We start from the raw sequence: 15,992 nt of genomic DNA on the forward strand, positions 1-15,992 counted from the left end.
AACACTTAATAGAAAAGATGAGAAATCCTGATCGAGTCATGAAAGTGGTACTTCATAGCCATTTTTTTCTAGTTTTATAGTTGTTTTAGGAAATATTAGGAGTAAAAACTTCCAAATGGCTATATTAACTCTTTATGGATGTACACTTTCCTTAACTTGCTGGAATTATGGTGTTCTTCAATTCTTTAACAAATGTTCTTGTATATCTTAATCACTTAAAATATTTATTATTGACATAGCAAGCTATGACTCTGTTATAGTCCTCCAAAATATTCTTGAAAGATTGAAATTTTTTCCTTAACATGCCCCTAGCTAGTAGTTGTTGGTGGGTGGTAAAAAAAATCTAAGGTTTTCTAGTTGCCTAAATTGGTAGAATTAAGTTTTTAAAATACTAGAATTTCAACACAAAAAAAAAAGATGTGCATTGAATTTTCAACAAATGACACCATATAGACATATAGTCAATTGGAGTTTTTACACATTATCTGACTTAGTTCAACATCTTGAACTGCTTCATTCTTTTCCTTTTATGGCAGAAAATGTAATGCAGTTGGAAATGGAGTTAATGGTAGTTCTAGTTTATCAAGTTTTCAACATTTTCCCTTTGCCTAATGAGCTAGCTAAGGAAGACTTGAAATGATGTGCACAAATAGCACATGTAACTAATTAAGTGGTGTCAGCAATCAATTTTTGCATACTTTACTCAAGTAATCCTTTCATCTTGTTATAGTCAAATTAACTTAGGCATCAATTTTTTCCTATTTGTTTCCCTAAACGTTGAGGAAACTCAAACATTAGGAGTATGAGCTGCTTACCGGAGAAACATTTTTGTGCTCTCGTCAGGACATACATAAGGTTTATGAAGACCTAGAAATAGGCAACACTACCAGCTTGAATTTACCCTTGTTAGTTGCAACATTAAAATCCATACCAATTAGTGAACCTTCGCATTTGTGCGTTTTTACAAATACTAAGCACCCTATTTTGTTCTCAATGTTGAATCACGTGATTATATGGGTAAGCCCATTTCAGTGCTCTTGCCACAATACCCTCCATGCTCAAACAACCAAATGGCTTTGTCGACCTGCATCAAAGCTTAATGCATGGTTGGGTATAAGAGAGTTATCATATTTGAAGAATGCTTAGTCTATAAATAGATCCAATTGTACTATGTTGTTGTCATCGACCAATAAACCTGATAAATTCCTAAAGTTTTTTTCATCATTAAATTTTCAAATTTGACAAACTCTTTCAAATTCATCTCTATTAAAGTATATGGATTGATGCTAAAAAAGAGACTTCTTTTTTTTTTTTAAATGGCATTCTTAACCGAATCCAAATGATCAAATATATTTGTCCTAAAACCTCTATTTGAGATTACATCACTAAGTAATATGCACATTTTCAAGTCAGATATTTCGCCATCCTCATATATGACAATAATATTCTTCAATTTATTCATTACAACCCCCATCTTAACTGCCTTGTGTGTTTGAGGAGGAAAACGTAGCCAAACTATTTAGCAGTGCTCCCCACAAAAATACCAATATTCAACATTGAGGCACGCCAGAGGCTCTGCCAGTGATTATTCCTAACCATGTTTAGTAGTTTATGGAAATAAAACAACCAATACAAAATAGCCCAAATCTCCCTTTGCAAACTTAAATATGTCGACAACATATTACATTACTAACATACTCAACTATAAATACTCTACTATGTCCATTTTGGTGATTTTCTTCATCCTTTATAGGTTCTGTGTAGTTCTCCATTTCTTGTTTAATTTTGATGAGATACAAAAAAATGGAAGAATTTGGGGGTGAAAGAAATAGTTCTTTATCGGAGGAAGAGGATTAGCGGGAAATGGAGGGGGTTAGTGATAAGTGGTGCAGGTGATCTGCCAGTGAGTTGTTATTTAACAGTTGTGTATGCCAACATCGTTAATGTAAAGGATTGATCGAGTTCTGTTCTTGTTCTTTGGTTAGCTATCTGCCATGGATTTGTAGCCTAGATTTGTGGACATTTACTCTAGATTCACGGGTAGATCTATGACAATAGTAATTTTTTTGGTGCACTCAGCATCCTTAGGTGTTTGATAATATATATCCCCATGAAAGTTAAAATATCTATATTTTCTTATTTTAGCTTCCTAGAGTAGATAATATATCCCACTATCTATCGAATCCATGACATAAGTGGAATTACCATATGACTGGCGCACTATCTTCTCAAGCAAAATGATGTCTAATGTATCACCAGAGAGAGCATGAATGTGAGTAGTTGATAAGAGTATATTTTACATATTTTTAGTGTGCTTTATTAATTAGTTTTAGTGTGTTTTATTTAGTTTTATAAATAATTAACTAAGATTCTAGTGAAAATATGCATTTTGTGGTTAAAGTGTGAAAATTGCATTTCAATGGATTTTTATGGTAAAAATTTCATATTTTACAAGTTTAATGATTCAATCATCAAATGGAGACCATTGAGAAGATATTTGGATGATTGACGATGATTTAGAGTGATAAAAATAAAATATGAAGTGTAAAAGGAGAAATGCAATTTGAGAACAAAAGAATCAAACAAAAGTCAGCTTTGGCATCTGTTGGTATTTTGGCTATATCTTGGGTTACATACATTGGATTGAGATGATCTTTATGCCATTTTGAAGTTAAGAGACGTATCTACATTTGATATGAAGACATAAAAGTCCAATTCAGCCGTTTTCATAGTCCAAAAGTTGAAATACCGAAATTCAACTCAGCTGTCCAAAGTTGAAAACAGAGCTCTGACTAGTCTTTAGTATTTTGGTCATATCTCGGTCTAGAGAGCTCCAAATGGGATGATTCTTAAGGCATTGGAAATCTAGCTCAAAGGGCTACAACTTCTATGTTTTACACAAGAGCTAGTTCGGCCTCCATCATCAAGCAAATAGAAGTTGAAATAATGTCAAATGCACAGAAACGAAAACGTGGCATGAAGCCACATTTTCTCAAGTCGCGTATTCCTCAATTGCGGCTGCAACTTGCTCAAAAAATTGTGTTTTATTCACACAAACTTTTTGGTCCATTTTTCCTGCAAGAATATCGATGGAAACAGCCCAAGACAGCTGCAAAAGAAGCTTTACAACTCATTCTAGCTTGTTTATGGGCTCAAGACATGATTTAACACCTTGTTTCTTGCAAGAAATTTCTCTATTAATAGCTGCCTTGGAGAACCATTTTGATAACTTTGGAAGGCTAGAGAAACTCCACAAAAATGTAGTCTTCACTAGTTTTTCTTAGTTTATTAGCATAGAGCAGTTAGTGTAGTTTATTCATCTTGTATTTGTAGTTAGATTTGGATGAAGATTGAGGAGCAGAGATGAAGAGGTTGATCTCATGTGACAAGGGTGATATCTCTTCTACTACTTTCTCTCTTGTATTGGATTTCATGTTTAATTATAATACAAGTTGGCTTTGTGTTTTATTATGTTTAGTTAAAGTTTATGCCTAGAGTTATGGTTGAACTTGCTATATTTTGTTTGTGATGTTTACTTGGCTACTTGGTGATATTATTTTGAGCAAGTTATTTATTACTTTTGGTTATCTAATCATGATTAGCTGGCCATTAATTATGATAATCTTAAGGTATTAAGTTTGCAATGAAAATTGGAATTTAACACTAGTTCAAAGACGTGATAAGCCTAGGGAGTACACTTATGAGGGTAGAGGTGCACCTATGTGGCTTTAGTGACTTGTTTCATGTAATTTCATTGAAGAAATGAGCTTGTAATTAATATCATAACCACGAGAGTAGGTATGGTTTAGCTACAAGTATAGTTGATTCACTACGAGAGTAGGTTTCACATACATTAGGAAATTACGCCATAACTAGCCAAGATAATAGCATTCACTTAATCGGTAATCTCATTTGCAAGAGTAGTAAGGAATTTCATACCTCTAGGAGCTTTCTAGTGTTAATTTTATTACTTTTACTTCATGCTTATTGTCTAAATAATAAAGGAGTTCGAAAATCACTGGTAGTTGCAATCTTCTCTATGGGATCGATCCTTAATACCCTATACTCGCTCACGATTCGTATACTTGCGATAAATTGCGTGTGGGAATTATAAATGTAAAACTTGATTGTGGATGAGCTAATTATTATATGTATACTCCGCGCACGTCAAGTTTTTAGCGCCGTTGCCGGGAAAGATTTGGCAATATCGGTGTGAAGAGCAACTTTATTAGTTTAGACATTTTATTAGTTATAGTGTGAAAGTTATTTTCTGTTATTTTAGTGTTGTATGTGTGTATGCATTTTATTACCTATTCTTTTTATTAATTTTGCTCTTAAGTTGTTTAAAAGCAATTTTAGGTAATGAGGAGGGTAGGTCAATTGGAGGACAATGCTTGAGAAGTGGAAGATTGGCAATGGATGGTTACCAAGTGCAAAACTCCTTCAATAGAGGTAACCAAGAAATTACTGAAGGTATGTCATTTGAAAATGGTTTAAGGTGCTTAAAGGCAAAATTTGATGTTATTATGTTACAAGTTCAAATGGACACAATTAGACATGAAATTGAGCAAAGGAGGAATGTTAATGCTTTTAACTCTTATCATGTGATTTGTGACTTGTGTGGAGGTTATCATGCTGCTCATACATGTAGACAAGCACAAAATGTGGATTATTATGATGAATTTGGGCATTGTAATCCTTATCTTGATCAATATGGTCCTAATTGGGGCAATTCTTGTACTTATGGTTGGGATAATCAATGTGCTAATAGTGCTTCTTCTTGTTTATATGATTACCAATCCGAATGTATCCACTATGAATCAAAACCATCTTGAGAATTGACAATAGAGAAGTTAGCTAATGCACCTCTACCTTGGAAATTAGAAAGTGAACCATTAACTAATGATTCTAATGCATCTTGGGAGCTAGCTGTAGAAAATTCTTCTAATCAATTTGATTTAGTCATAGAAAAGCTAGCAAATGCAATCTCCAACCGTTTTGATAGGGTTGAGGAAATGTTAGATGAATTAACTTCTCACTTTGATAGAATACAAGACCAATTATATGCATTGTGTGAAGTTATTTCTTCTAATAATTTGCAAAATGATCCTAGCATGAATGGTGGGAATGTTGTATGTGAAAATGGATTGCATTTTGATGAAAATGATGAATCTCAATTGTGTTTCAATGAGCAGATGTCCATTTCACATGATAATATCTTTGGAACTAATTTTGAACCTCAAGAGGTGAGGTTTAATGATTCATTTTTCACCCCTTTTGAGGAGTGTATTGAAAGTATAGGTTTGAAAGGTATTATTTGTGAGGACCCAAAAATTTTTCTATTTTATTTTATTTTCCTGGTTTAATTAATTATTTAGTTCGACTATTTAAAATCCATTTATATGGAAAAACGCCTCTTTTATGTTTTTAAAATGTTTTGTTAGAAAAAGTTACTTTTCGAAAACTCGTTTAGTTCGGGACAACAAGTACACGTTTTTCGAGACTATATTTGAATTGAGAGTGTATTAATTTTGGAAAAATAAGAATGATCAATAGTAGATTAAGAAAAGTCGGGAGGACTTGTAAAATTTATTTATTTTAAACTCCTGTTACGAGCTTATTTAAATATTTAAATGCCCGTTTACCCCGAATATTATTTTGTAACCTTTTTAGACCCAATTACATGGAACTATGACTTACATGTATTTTTAAAATGACTTGTTATGGAAATTAATTTTTGGAAGATCATTTAGTGAGAATAGTGAATGCGCATTTGGAGACAGTGATCGATTTGAGAATACAATAAGCTCGAAAAAATTGGAGACTTATACATTATTTTTAAAATAGGTATTTTTATGTTTAAGTACTCAAGTGATAGTTATTAGTACTATCGTTATAAGAATTTTTTAGAGGTTTCGCTTTGTCGCGCTTAAATCGGAAGTATGCGTTTTTACGCGCGCGATTAATTGAGGGACTTAAGGCCATTATTTTTGGACTATTAAGAGTGAATAACAATAGTATGTATACAAGTGCATTAGAGGTTCAGTGCACTAGTGAAATAAACCTGAGAGAAATCGAGCATGAAGCGCGCGAATACGCGCACTATCCTTAGTTGACTTTTGGAGCATTTTGGGCCACACATTATTAAGCTTCTCATGGGAGCATCACACCAGATCAAAACCCTCCACTTTATCACCTCAAACAGCCGTGCAACTCTTTCTTTTCCTTCTTCATTCCAGCCGTGCAACTCCAAGGAAAAAACAAGACCAAGTTCTTCATTTTTCCTTCATCGATTCTTGCTTCAAATCTCCTCCAAATCACCTCAAATTTTAACTACACTTTGCTAAACACTTGGTGATCATCTTAAACTAGAAAAGGGGCTTCATTTCCACGGTTTTCTTGAGCTTCAAAGTGACCAAAAATTCTGATCTAGTCATCAAGAGAGGTAATGAACGATCAACCTCTTAAACCTTTGTGTATGGAAGTTATCTAGCACTTATAAGTTCATAATTTCATGTGGGTAGCTTTGTTTATGTTGAATTTTGTTGTGTGGGCTCTATGAACTCCCACTTTTGATGGAAGGACTGATTTGATGATTGATGATGAAATTAATGGTGGTTTAGTGCTTATATTAGTGGATTACTGTGGTATTGTTGGTAGAAAATCAAAGGAGGTGCTTGGAGTAAAAGTGACCATTTTACCCCTGCCTAGTCCGACCACTTTTGTGCAAAATTTTGAGGTTCTAATGGCTTGATTATGTTTTTTACATGTTATATCGGTTGTGTAAAAAGTTTCATTGAAAAATAACTTGATTTGGTTACCCAAATGTTGGATTTACGAAAACTTAGCAATCTGGAAAATTTTCCCGGATTGCCCAGGCAGTCATTTTGTTTCGGCTATATCTTTTTACTCCGATGTCAGAATCGAGTGCCGTTTGTGGCACTGGAAACTAGACATCCCCATCTTTCCAAAGGTATAAAATATACGTCCCGGTTCCACCCGAGCAAACCGTACCACTCATTTGAACTTGACTGTTCTGTTTCTCGGGTTCACTGGAAGGCAGAACAGGAACTACAACTTGATGCTCAAATTGGGGCTAGTTGTGCACAGATTTCGAAAATGGTTTCTTCTGAGAAATTGTAGCTTTATGAATTTTTTTTATAACGCCACCAACCACGCTCAATTCTGAGTTGAATTGAGTGAGTTGTGGCCAAAGTTTGAAACTGACGCAGTTATGAAATTCTTCATTTTGGACTGATCCTTAACTAATCTTAGTTTGGGGTTTGTTATCCGAAATTTTGGTGTTAATCACCTATCAAATGTACCTTGGACATATCTTAGACATTATCTACTGAAATGAACCGTGTTTGAGGTGTTTTATAGGCCAAACATTTTGAAAACGGAAAAACGGAAGTCCAAGGCAGATTTGCCAAGGAACCTCTTGGGAATTTAGTGATTTCGTTAACCAACTTTCAGAATGCATTTTCTGATGAAATTTGGTAGATAAATAGCCCTTATATGTTAGGATAATACTACCAAATTTGGTGTCATTCCGAGTCCATTTCGATGTTCAATCAAAGTCCCAAAGTTGTGAATTAAACCTGGAATTTACTTAACAGTTTCACATTTTCACTAACTTTGAGCTACCATATCTTGGTGCTCAAAACTACGATTCTTGTTCCACTTGTTTTTTTTTAAACTTTGATTGTAACTCTAATTGTGTTAGAAATTTCGGAGGCTGGTTTGCAACGTGTGAATTTTACCGAATTTCCAAAGTTGCTCAAAAACCAACCTTGAAACTGTCTTGGTATTCTAAAGCAGTAACTTTGAGCCAACTTTTGAATGTCATCCATTTGGAATCATGGAAAAGTGTCTTCTAGAAACTTCTAGTACTTTGGATGTAGATTCCAACGGTACCATGTTTTCCAATTTTGGACTCGTAGAGAGTGAGATCTGATTTTTCAAAGTTTCCTTGTCGAATCTGAAATTTCCGAACTTAAAGGAAATTGAGGGTTTCAAACTCTCCATTTTCCTCCGATATTGTTAGACCATTTTACACTTGATTTCAAAGGCGAAAATCAGATTTCTCTTGTGTTTTTGAACGCCACTTCCGAGCATCGATTATGAATGACTAAGGCTCAATTTATGAATTCTCCTTAGAGTGAACACTAGTACAATCTTCTCGATAAGTAGGGAATTCTAAGTGATAGTGTATAATAGTTAATGGTTATTTGCTCAGGCGCTCAAGGGGACCTTCAAGAGGAACTCGAAACAGACGCCTAAACACTTGTTCGAGCACGTACTCACTTGTTTGGAATAGGTGGGTGTTCCATATAGGAGTACGTAATTTGAAAAGTCCATGACGTGCTTATCCCATGATCATTAAGTGTTAAGTGCTACATGTTAAGTATTTACCACACTCATGCATATTTAAGTAAGGTATACTTGAATTACTCAACATGAAATACTTGAAGTGCATATATTTCAATTACTCGACATGAAATGCTTGAAAAGCATATTTACATGACTACTTGAATTACTCGATAAAAAAAATGCTTAAAGAGCATATTTACGTGATGTGTTTAAATGATTAATTATGCTATGGCAGCATAAGTCGATTGGAGTGAATCTCCTCGACTCTTACATGGTAATAGTGGGACACGGCCAAAGGCGGCCTATTAAAATGACATATGTCTACCAATTAACCGTAATTACTACCGTTAACCGTGTTTACTTACCGTTTTCTAATCTATTTGACTACCTGCTTACTTGATTACCATAAATTACATGTTCACATGAAATTATCAAATATTGCTTACGTGTTTATGTGTTAATTGTTGCTAGTAATTGCTCATATGAAATTGTCCACCATTTTAAGGCGAGTGTGTACTTTATCTCACTCGACCTACGAAAAGAATAAATTTTTACCGTTCGCCAAGTTATTTGATTACTTGTGCATGTCGTAAGCTCTAAGCTGAACTTGGGCCCTGCCCTTGGTTACTGATCTACTCGAGCCAGGACTGGGCTCGGTCGGGTAGGTTAGAACCCTGGGCCACCATTTCGGTATACTCGAGTACTACTACTGGAGGGATAAGGTGATGGCCAGACAAACCGAGGGGATCCGAAAGTTATAAGGTGCAGATGACCGACATGGTTCCAATGGAACACCGTATCCTTCAATGTGTGTTTATTTTTACATAATGATAATCGTTTCATGCAAATGTGCTATACCTGTGATGTGCTCAAATTACTCGTAGAATGATAATTATTTCATGTTCTTATGTCAACGTGCAACCCTGAACCATACATGTGGTATGCTCCCTTTACTTGATTTAATAGAACTGCTAGAGTGTCTTGGAACCTCACTGGGCTGTGTAGCTCATTTCACGTTGTGGATTTCTTTTACAGGGTTCGAGACCAAAAGTGCCTGAGAATAGTACTAGATTGCTTTCTTTTGAAGATCTTAAGTTGTATGGCTATAGCACGTATTCCGTTGGGTTGTATTTAAGCTTGAAAGTTAACTTAATGTAAGTGTGAAATATTTTGGAGTACTTTAATTATGTATTGAAGTTATTTAAAGTATTTCGAGTTTTGAGTATATGGATTGTACCGAGTCCTGGCGAGAGTTGGACAGGCGTCCCGCCGATACCCTTGGGTTCGCCCTTGGGAGAAGTGGGGGCGTCACATTATTGCCCAAGAAACCCATATGACATCTCCTTTGGTGAATTCTCAAGTGGTGCATATTCAAGGTAATATCTATGACTCACTTGAGATAGGTATGTTTTTTCCACCTCTCATATCATTTGAACATGTGACTTTTTCTATTAAGCCACCTTTTAATGATCCACTACGACAAAAATTGGTGGATTATTCATTAACAAAACCTTCTTGAGAAATGAGGTGAAAAAGTCGAGCCAATGACTATAAACAAAAGGGCTTATTGGGAGGCAACTCAATGTTTTGGCTATTTTATTTTGGTGTGATTTCATGTGTTAAATTATGTATTGAGTTATTTTGTTATTTTTCATTTGTTTCTCATTTTCCATCTTTAGGTTAATATTACTAATGGTTATCAAATGGAACGCATGAAGCATTGGAAATAAGTAGACAATGGTTCGTGAATTTCATGCTTTGACATTTCGATCGCAACAATAGAGGAGTATTACTTTTCTTTATCTTGATTTTCTTTTTTACACATTGAGGACAATGTGCATGTTAAGTGTGGGGGGAAGGATTGAGATTATATACATTGTATGTGATTGACTTGTTGGTTGCAAATATTGGACTTGTGTTTAAATTCAAAATTTTTTCAAAATCTTGTCCAAATTTGCGAATTTGCCCCAAATAGTTTCAAATTTTTTCAATTTTATCCAAAAGGGTAACAAGTTTTATATCATTAGTAGTTCAAATTCCTTTTACATTTGAGATAAATATATGTGATTTGGAAACTTCTTTTCTCATTTAATTTGAAAATAACTATTATGTGATTATAATTTGTGAATTTATAAGAAAGTATATCTTGTAAAGTGGAGAAAATTATGCCTATTTTTTTTGCATATTTAATGAAATTTCTTCTCTTTATTTGATTTTATAAGTTAAGTGATAAATATGGTCAATAAGTGCAATACTCTTCTCATGATTATTCATTTGAGGAAATTATTATTATCTTTGCTGTTAAAAAAAAGAAAAAAAAGTGGAAAGAAAAAAATGAAAAAATGAAAAAAAGAAGAAAAAAGAAAATAAGATTTGTTCTACTCCAATGATTCTTATACTTAGTAACCGGGTGTCTTCATCTAAAAATGTCGACTTTTGCGTAAAACGGTACTTGAATTAAGAGTATGCAAAGCAACTTGAGTATGTGAAGTGTTGAGTAACCAGTGATTTTCATCTAAAAATATCGATTCTCACGTCAAAAGGCATTCTCACGTCTTAAGTAATATTTAGCTATGTTATATGAATAAATATCTTTTTAAGTAGAATAAAAAGATGATCATGAGTTTAGGAAGCATTATTATTGACCATATGAATTACTTACTTGTAAGATTGGATAAGGATGAAAAATTGATTTGAATTTGTTATAATGACGGTATAATTGGCTCTCCTTTATTTGATATTATGAGTACTTGAGCTTAATTGAATAATTGCATAATGGTTGTTTACCTTGTTTTTTAGAAAATGAAGTGGAATGGTGCACATATGTTTATTTTCAAAAATTGAATCATTGTTGGTTTGTATTTCTTATTGCTTGAGGACAAGCAATGGTTCAAGTGTGGGGGTATTTGATAAGAGTATATTTTACGTATTTTTAGTGTGCTTTATTAATTAGTTTTGGTGTGTTTTATTTAGTTTTATAAATAATTAACTAAGATTCTAGTGAAAATATGCATTTTGTGGTTAAAGTGTGAAAATTGCATTTCTATGGATTTTTATAGCAAAAATTTCATATTTTACAGGTTTAATGATTCAATCATCAAATGGAGACCATTGAGAAGATATTTAGATGATTGACGATGATTTAGAGTGATAAAAATAAAATATGAAGTGTAAAAGGAGAAATGCAATTTGAGAACAAAAGAATCAAACAAAAGTCAGCTTTGGCATCTGTTGGTATTTTGGCTATATCTTGGGTTACATACATTGGATTGAGATGATCTTTATGCCATTTTGAAGTTAAGAGACGTATCTACATTTGATATGAAGACATAAAAGTCCAATTCAGCCGTTTTCATAGTCCAAAAGTTGAAATACCGAAATTCAACTCAGCTGTCCAAAGTTGAAAACAGAGCTCTGACTAGTCTTTAGTATTTTGGTCATATCTCGGTCTAGAGAGCTCCAAATGGGATGATTCTTAAGGCATTGGAAATCTAGCTCAAAGGGCTACAACTTCTATGTTTTACACAAGAGCTAGTTCGGCCTCCATCATCAAGCAAATAGAAGTTGAAATAATGTCAAATGCACAGAAACGAAAACGTGGCATGAAGCCACATTTTCTCAAGTCGCGTATTCCTCAATTGCGGCTGCAACTTGCTCAAAAAATTGTGTTTTATTCACACAAACTTTTTGGTCCATTTTTCCTGCAAGAATATCGATGGAAACAGCCCAAGACAGCTGCAAAAGAAGCTTTACAACTCATTCTAGCTTGTTTATGGGCTCAAGACATGATTTAACACCTTGTTTCTTGCAAGAAATTTCTCTATTAATAGCTGCCTTGGAGAACCATTTTGATAACTTTGGAAGGCTAGAGAAACTCCACAAAAATGTAGTCTTCACTAGTTTTTCTTAGTTTATTAGCATAGAGCAGTTAGTGTAGTTTATTCATCTTGTATTTGTAGTTAGATTTGGATGAAGATTGAGGAGCAGAGATGAAGAGGTTGATCTCATGTGACAAGGGTGATATCTCTTCTACTACTTTCTCTCTTGTATTGGATTTCATGTTTAATTATAATACAAGTTGGCTTTGTGTTTTATTATGTTTAGTTAAAGTTTATGCCTAGAGTTATGGTTGAACTTGCTATATTTTGTTTGTGATGTTTACTTGGCTACTTGGTGATATTATTTTGAGCAAGTTATTTATTACTTTTGGTTATCTAATCATGATTAGCTGGCCATTAATTATGATAATCTTAAGGTATTAAGTTTGCAATGAAAATTGGAATTTAACACTAGTTCAAAGACGTGATAAGCCTAGGGAGTACACTTATGAGGGTAGAGGTGCACCTATGTGGCTTTAGTGACTTGTTTCATGTAATTTCATTGAAGAAATGAGTTTGTAATTAATATCATAACCACGAGAGTAGGTATGGTTTAGCTACAAGTATAGTTGATTCACTACGAGAGTAGGTTTCACATACATTAGGAAATTACGCCATAACTAGCCAAGATAAAAGCATTCACTTAATCGGTAATCTCATTTGCAAGAGTAGTAAGGAATTCCATACCTCTAGGAGCTTTCTAGTGTTAATTTTATTACTTTTACTTCATGCTTATAGTCTAAATAATAAAGGAGTTCGAAAATCACCGGTAGTTGCAATCTTCTCTATGGGATCGATTCTTCATACCCTATACTCGCTCACGATTCGTATACTTGCGATAAATCGCGTGTGGGGTATTTAGGAATTATAAATGTAAAACTTGATTGTGGATGAGCTAAATGTTATATGTATACCCCGTGCACGTCAGTAGCCTCCAAGCGCAAAGAATCTGTTTCTAGGATTGTAAAAATTCCTCCCCAATAATCCGAAACTTTCTGAAATTTACCCAATGAGGAATTGCAAACAAATAATTTAGCAGTGTAACGACCCCACCTCCTCCTACAGCGTACCCTAGGGTTTAGTGGATCGCTTGCTTAATTCGCGTCAAGACTCACTCACATTAACTTGAGAGATAACATCTATATAGACCAAACTATTAATAAATCATTCACTCTCAAGTATGTATTCCATCAAAAACAAATACTGTTTTAAACTATTTAATATGTACATCTCTCAAAAGAAAGACTGCAAAGGTTTAACGTTAAATACAAAATTCACCTAAGCACAAATTCAAGTCTCCAACTTATACTACCTTTTCTAACTCCCGTCCTCCACTCCTATAAGGAAAACAACTAAAGGGGTTGAGCTAATGTCCAGTGAGGTTCCGAGTACATCCAGCAGTCTAACAGAATCACAAAGTTCACGATCCAACAATAAAACACATTACAACAATTAATATTCTAAAACAAGTAACACATTTAATATGAAAGGATATGGTACTGATGCAGACTCTAGAGGTGGCTCCCGTTCGTTTTCAGATGTAGCACTTAACTCTGTTCAACTATTCAATATCAACAATTAATATCCAAAGATACGGTACTGATACGGACTCTAGAGATGTCTCCCGTCCGTTTCTAGATGTAGCACTTAGCTCTGTTCAGTAATTCAGTGTCATTTTGCCCAATTAAACAGTAACCAACATTCTCTTTTCTTCCAGTGCTGGAACTTCTTACTACTCATCCCATATTAACATTAACATTTCCTAGGTGTAGAGTTCAATGATCATTAAGAAAAGGATGGTTGATGAGGGTAGATCTTGAGCTTAATTTGATTGTTGGTGGAAGTGGGGCAAAGTCTATAGACTAAGACGAGACAAATTTTGTATTTTGGGACTAAAGTGGGACAGATATTATACTATAGAAACTAAAATGGGATAGATTTTATATTTCAGAAGCTAAAGTGCCCCATTTTTAAATTTTGAGAAACAAAATCAGAGTTCAGGTATAGTTAAAGAGTGCAAAATGAATCTTATCCAATGGTTAAAATTTAAAATTTAAGAAGACTACAATTTCTAAAGAGTACGTATTCCACTTTATTGTCTGGAAATTAAATAACTAGTACTTTATTTATTAAAACAACGCTCGAAGACAAAGTCTATAATAACATAATTGATACTGCAAGTATAGTAAATCCAGAGCTCAACTAAACAAGTAAAGTTAAAGCATAGTTCTTTTGATGATATCCAACGCCATATATGATTCAAATTTTTAGAACTGCTTTTTTTCCCCCCAAAGGGAGACTCCAATTCTTATGAGGGAAAAGAAGATAGGTATACCAATGAAAAATTCTGTCAAACATATTCAATGATGGCATTATCATCCAAAATTAGAGCTAATCACTTTTTTGGTGAAAGAAGAACCAAGTCCTGCAAGGGCAAAAGGGAAGAGCGGAGGGTCTGAGACTCAAATCACAAACTGAACGAAAATCATTGACAAATGCAACAATCTAAATCTTTGTTAATTATCGAAGCTCCCCTCTTCAAGATCACCAACATTTGATTCTTCTTCAGAGCTTTCCTCAACTGGTGGGGGACTATTAGGTGCATCTTCAGCAAATTGCAACTCCACAACTGGCTCAGCTGGGATTTGAATTTCAGGATTTTCATGTGGCGGAAGAGGGGCGGGTATTGGTACCTGGAACTCAACAATTTGATGGAACCTTCTATGGCACCAACAGGCAGCGCAAATGAGAGCTTCAGGTGTTCCATCCTCTCCAGCAGCGATAAATTCCTCGCAACCATCAACAACAAACATGTTTAAGCATGCAGCATGATTGTAAAAGCATTGCATAGACCTCACAAAAATCACAGATTCATCACGAATGGGAAGAATGTTTGCTGCCATTAGAATATGAATAACAACACTCTATCAAATACAGTTGATTAGCTAATCAGGTGATTATATATATAGGGGTGTAACAATGTCAAACATAGCTTAACCTTACATATTCAAGAAAACAAAGAAGAGGTAATTTTGGTAAAACACAATGTTGCAACATTTATTTGGCTTACTAGGCATAGGCATTCGAAAAATTTTATTGCTCTCATATTAAACGTGTCGCATTCCTGCCATGAAGTGATAACTAAAACTAAATGAGATTATGTGAATATAAATCTTTAGTGGATTGGTTTCATATTCATGACTCAGCATTTGAATTTAAATTCTTTTACCCCTCTAAGATCAAGGTATAAAAAAATTGTCATTGTTATTCAAGGCCTTTGCTAATAACTGGTGTTGAGTAACTATATAGCAAACACTAAAGATTTTTTTAAAATTACCGTTTATGAAAAATATGAAATTTTGTGCAAGAAAATTTATTCAAAATTTACTAGTCTGTCATGGCATTTATTAAGGTTTACAAATCTATGACGTGTTCTTATACTTGAATGCATTATAAATTATTTAACAAAACTAGACTTTCTTTCCTTTCATGGAACTACCAGCATTTGTCTAATTTAAAAGATACAAAGACAGATCTGAAGCTTTGGTTTGAAAATTGACAATTCAAAAGCGCCTTTTTCTTAAGACTAGCCTAAAATACGACAATAGGAAACCTGAATATGTGGAAAAGGGGAAAAAAAGTAAGCAAGAAAATAAGAAATTGTAAATCGAAATTAGTATTTAGACAAAAGATAACCTTACAGAAATCAATATAAAGTTTGTTATTATGTTGATCTACAAC

The 15,992-nt window shown here is 34.0% G+C and overlaps 1 protein-coding gene across 1 annotated transcript; it reads right to left on the bottom strand.

The window, feature by feature from the left end:
• Positions 1–14,767: 14,767 nt before the first annotated feature.
• On the bottom strand, positions 14,768–15,154 carry LOC113759997 (mini zinc finger protein 2-like). Its single transcript, XM_027302575.1, has one exon. It carries the CDS (start codon positions 15,152–15,154, stop codon positions 14,768–14,770), a length of 387 nt encoding a protein of 128 aa, XP_027158376.1.
• Positions 15,155–15,992: the final 838 nt, after the last annotated feature.

The sequence above is a fragment of the Coffea eugenioides genome, chromosome 2 (genome assembly GCF_003713205.1).
Source record: "Coffea eugenioides isolate CCC68of chromosome 2, Ceug_1.0, whole genome shotgun sequence".
In the NCBI taxonomy this organism is placed as follows: Eukaryota; Viridiplantae; Streptophyta; class Magnoliopsida; order Gentianales; family Rubiaceae; genus Coffea; species Coffea eugenioides.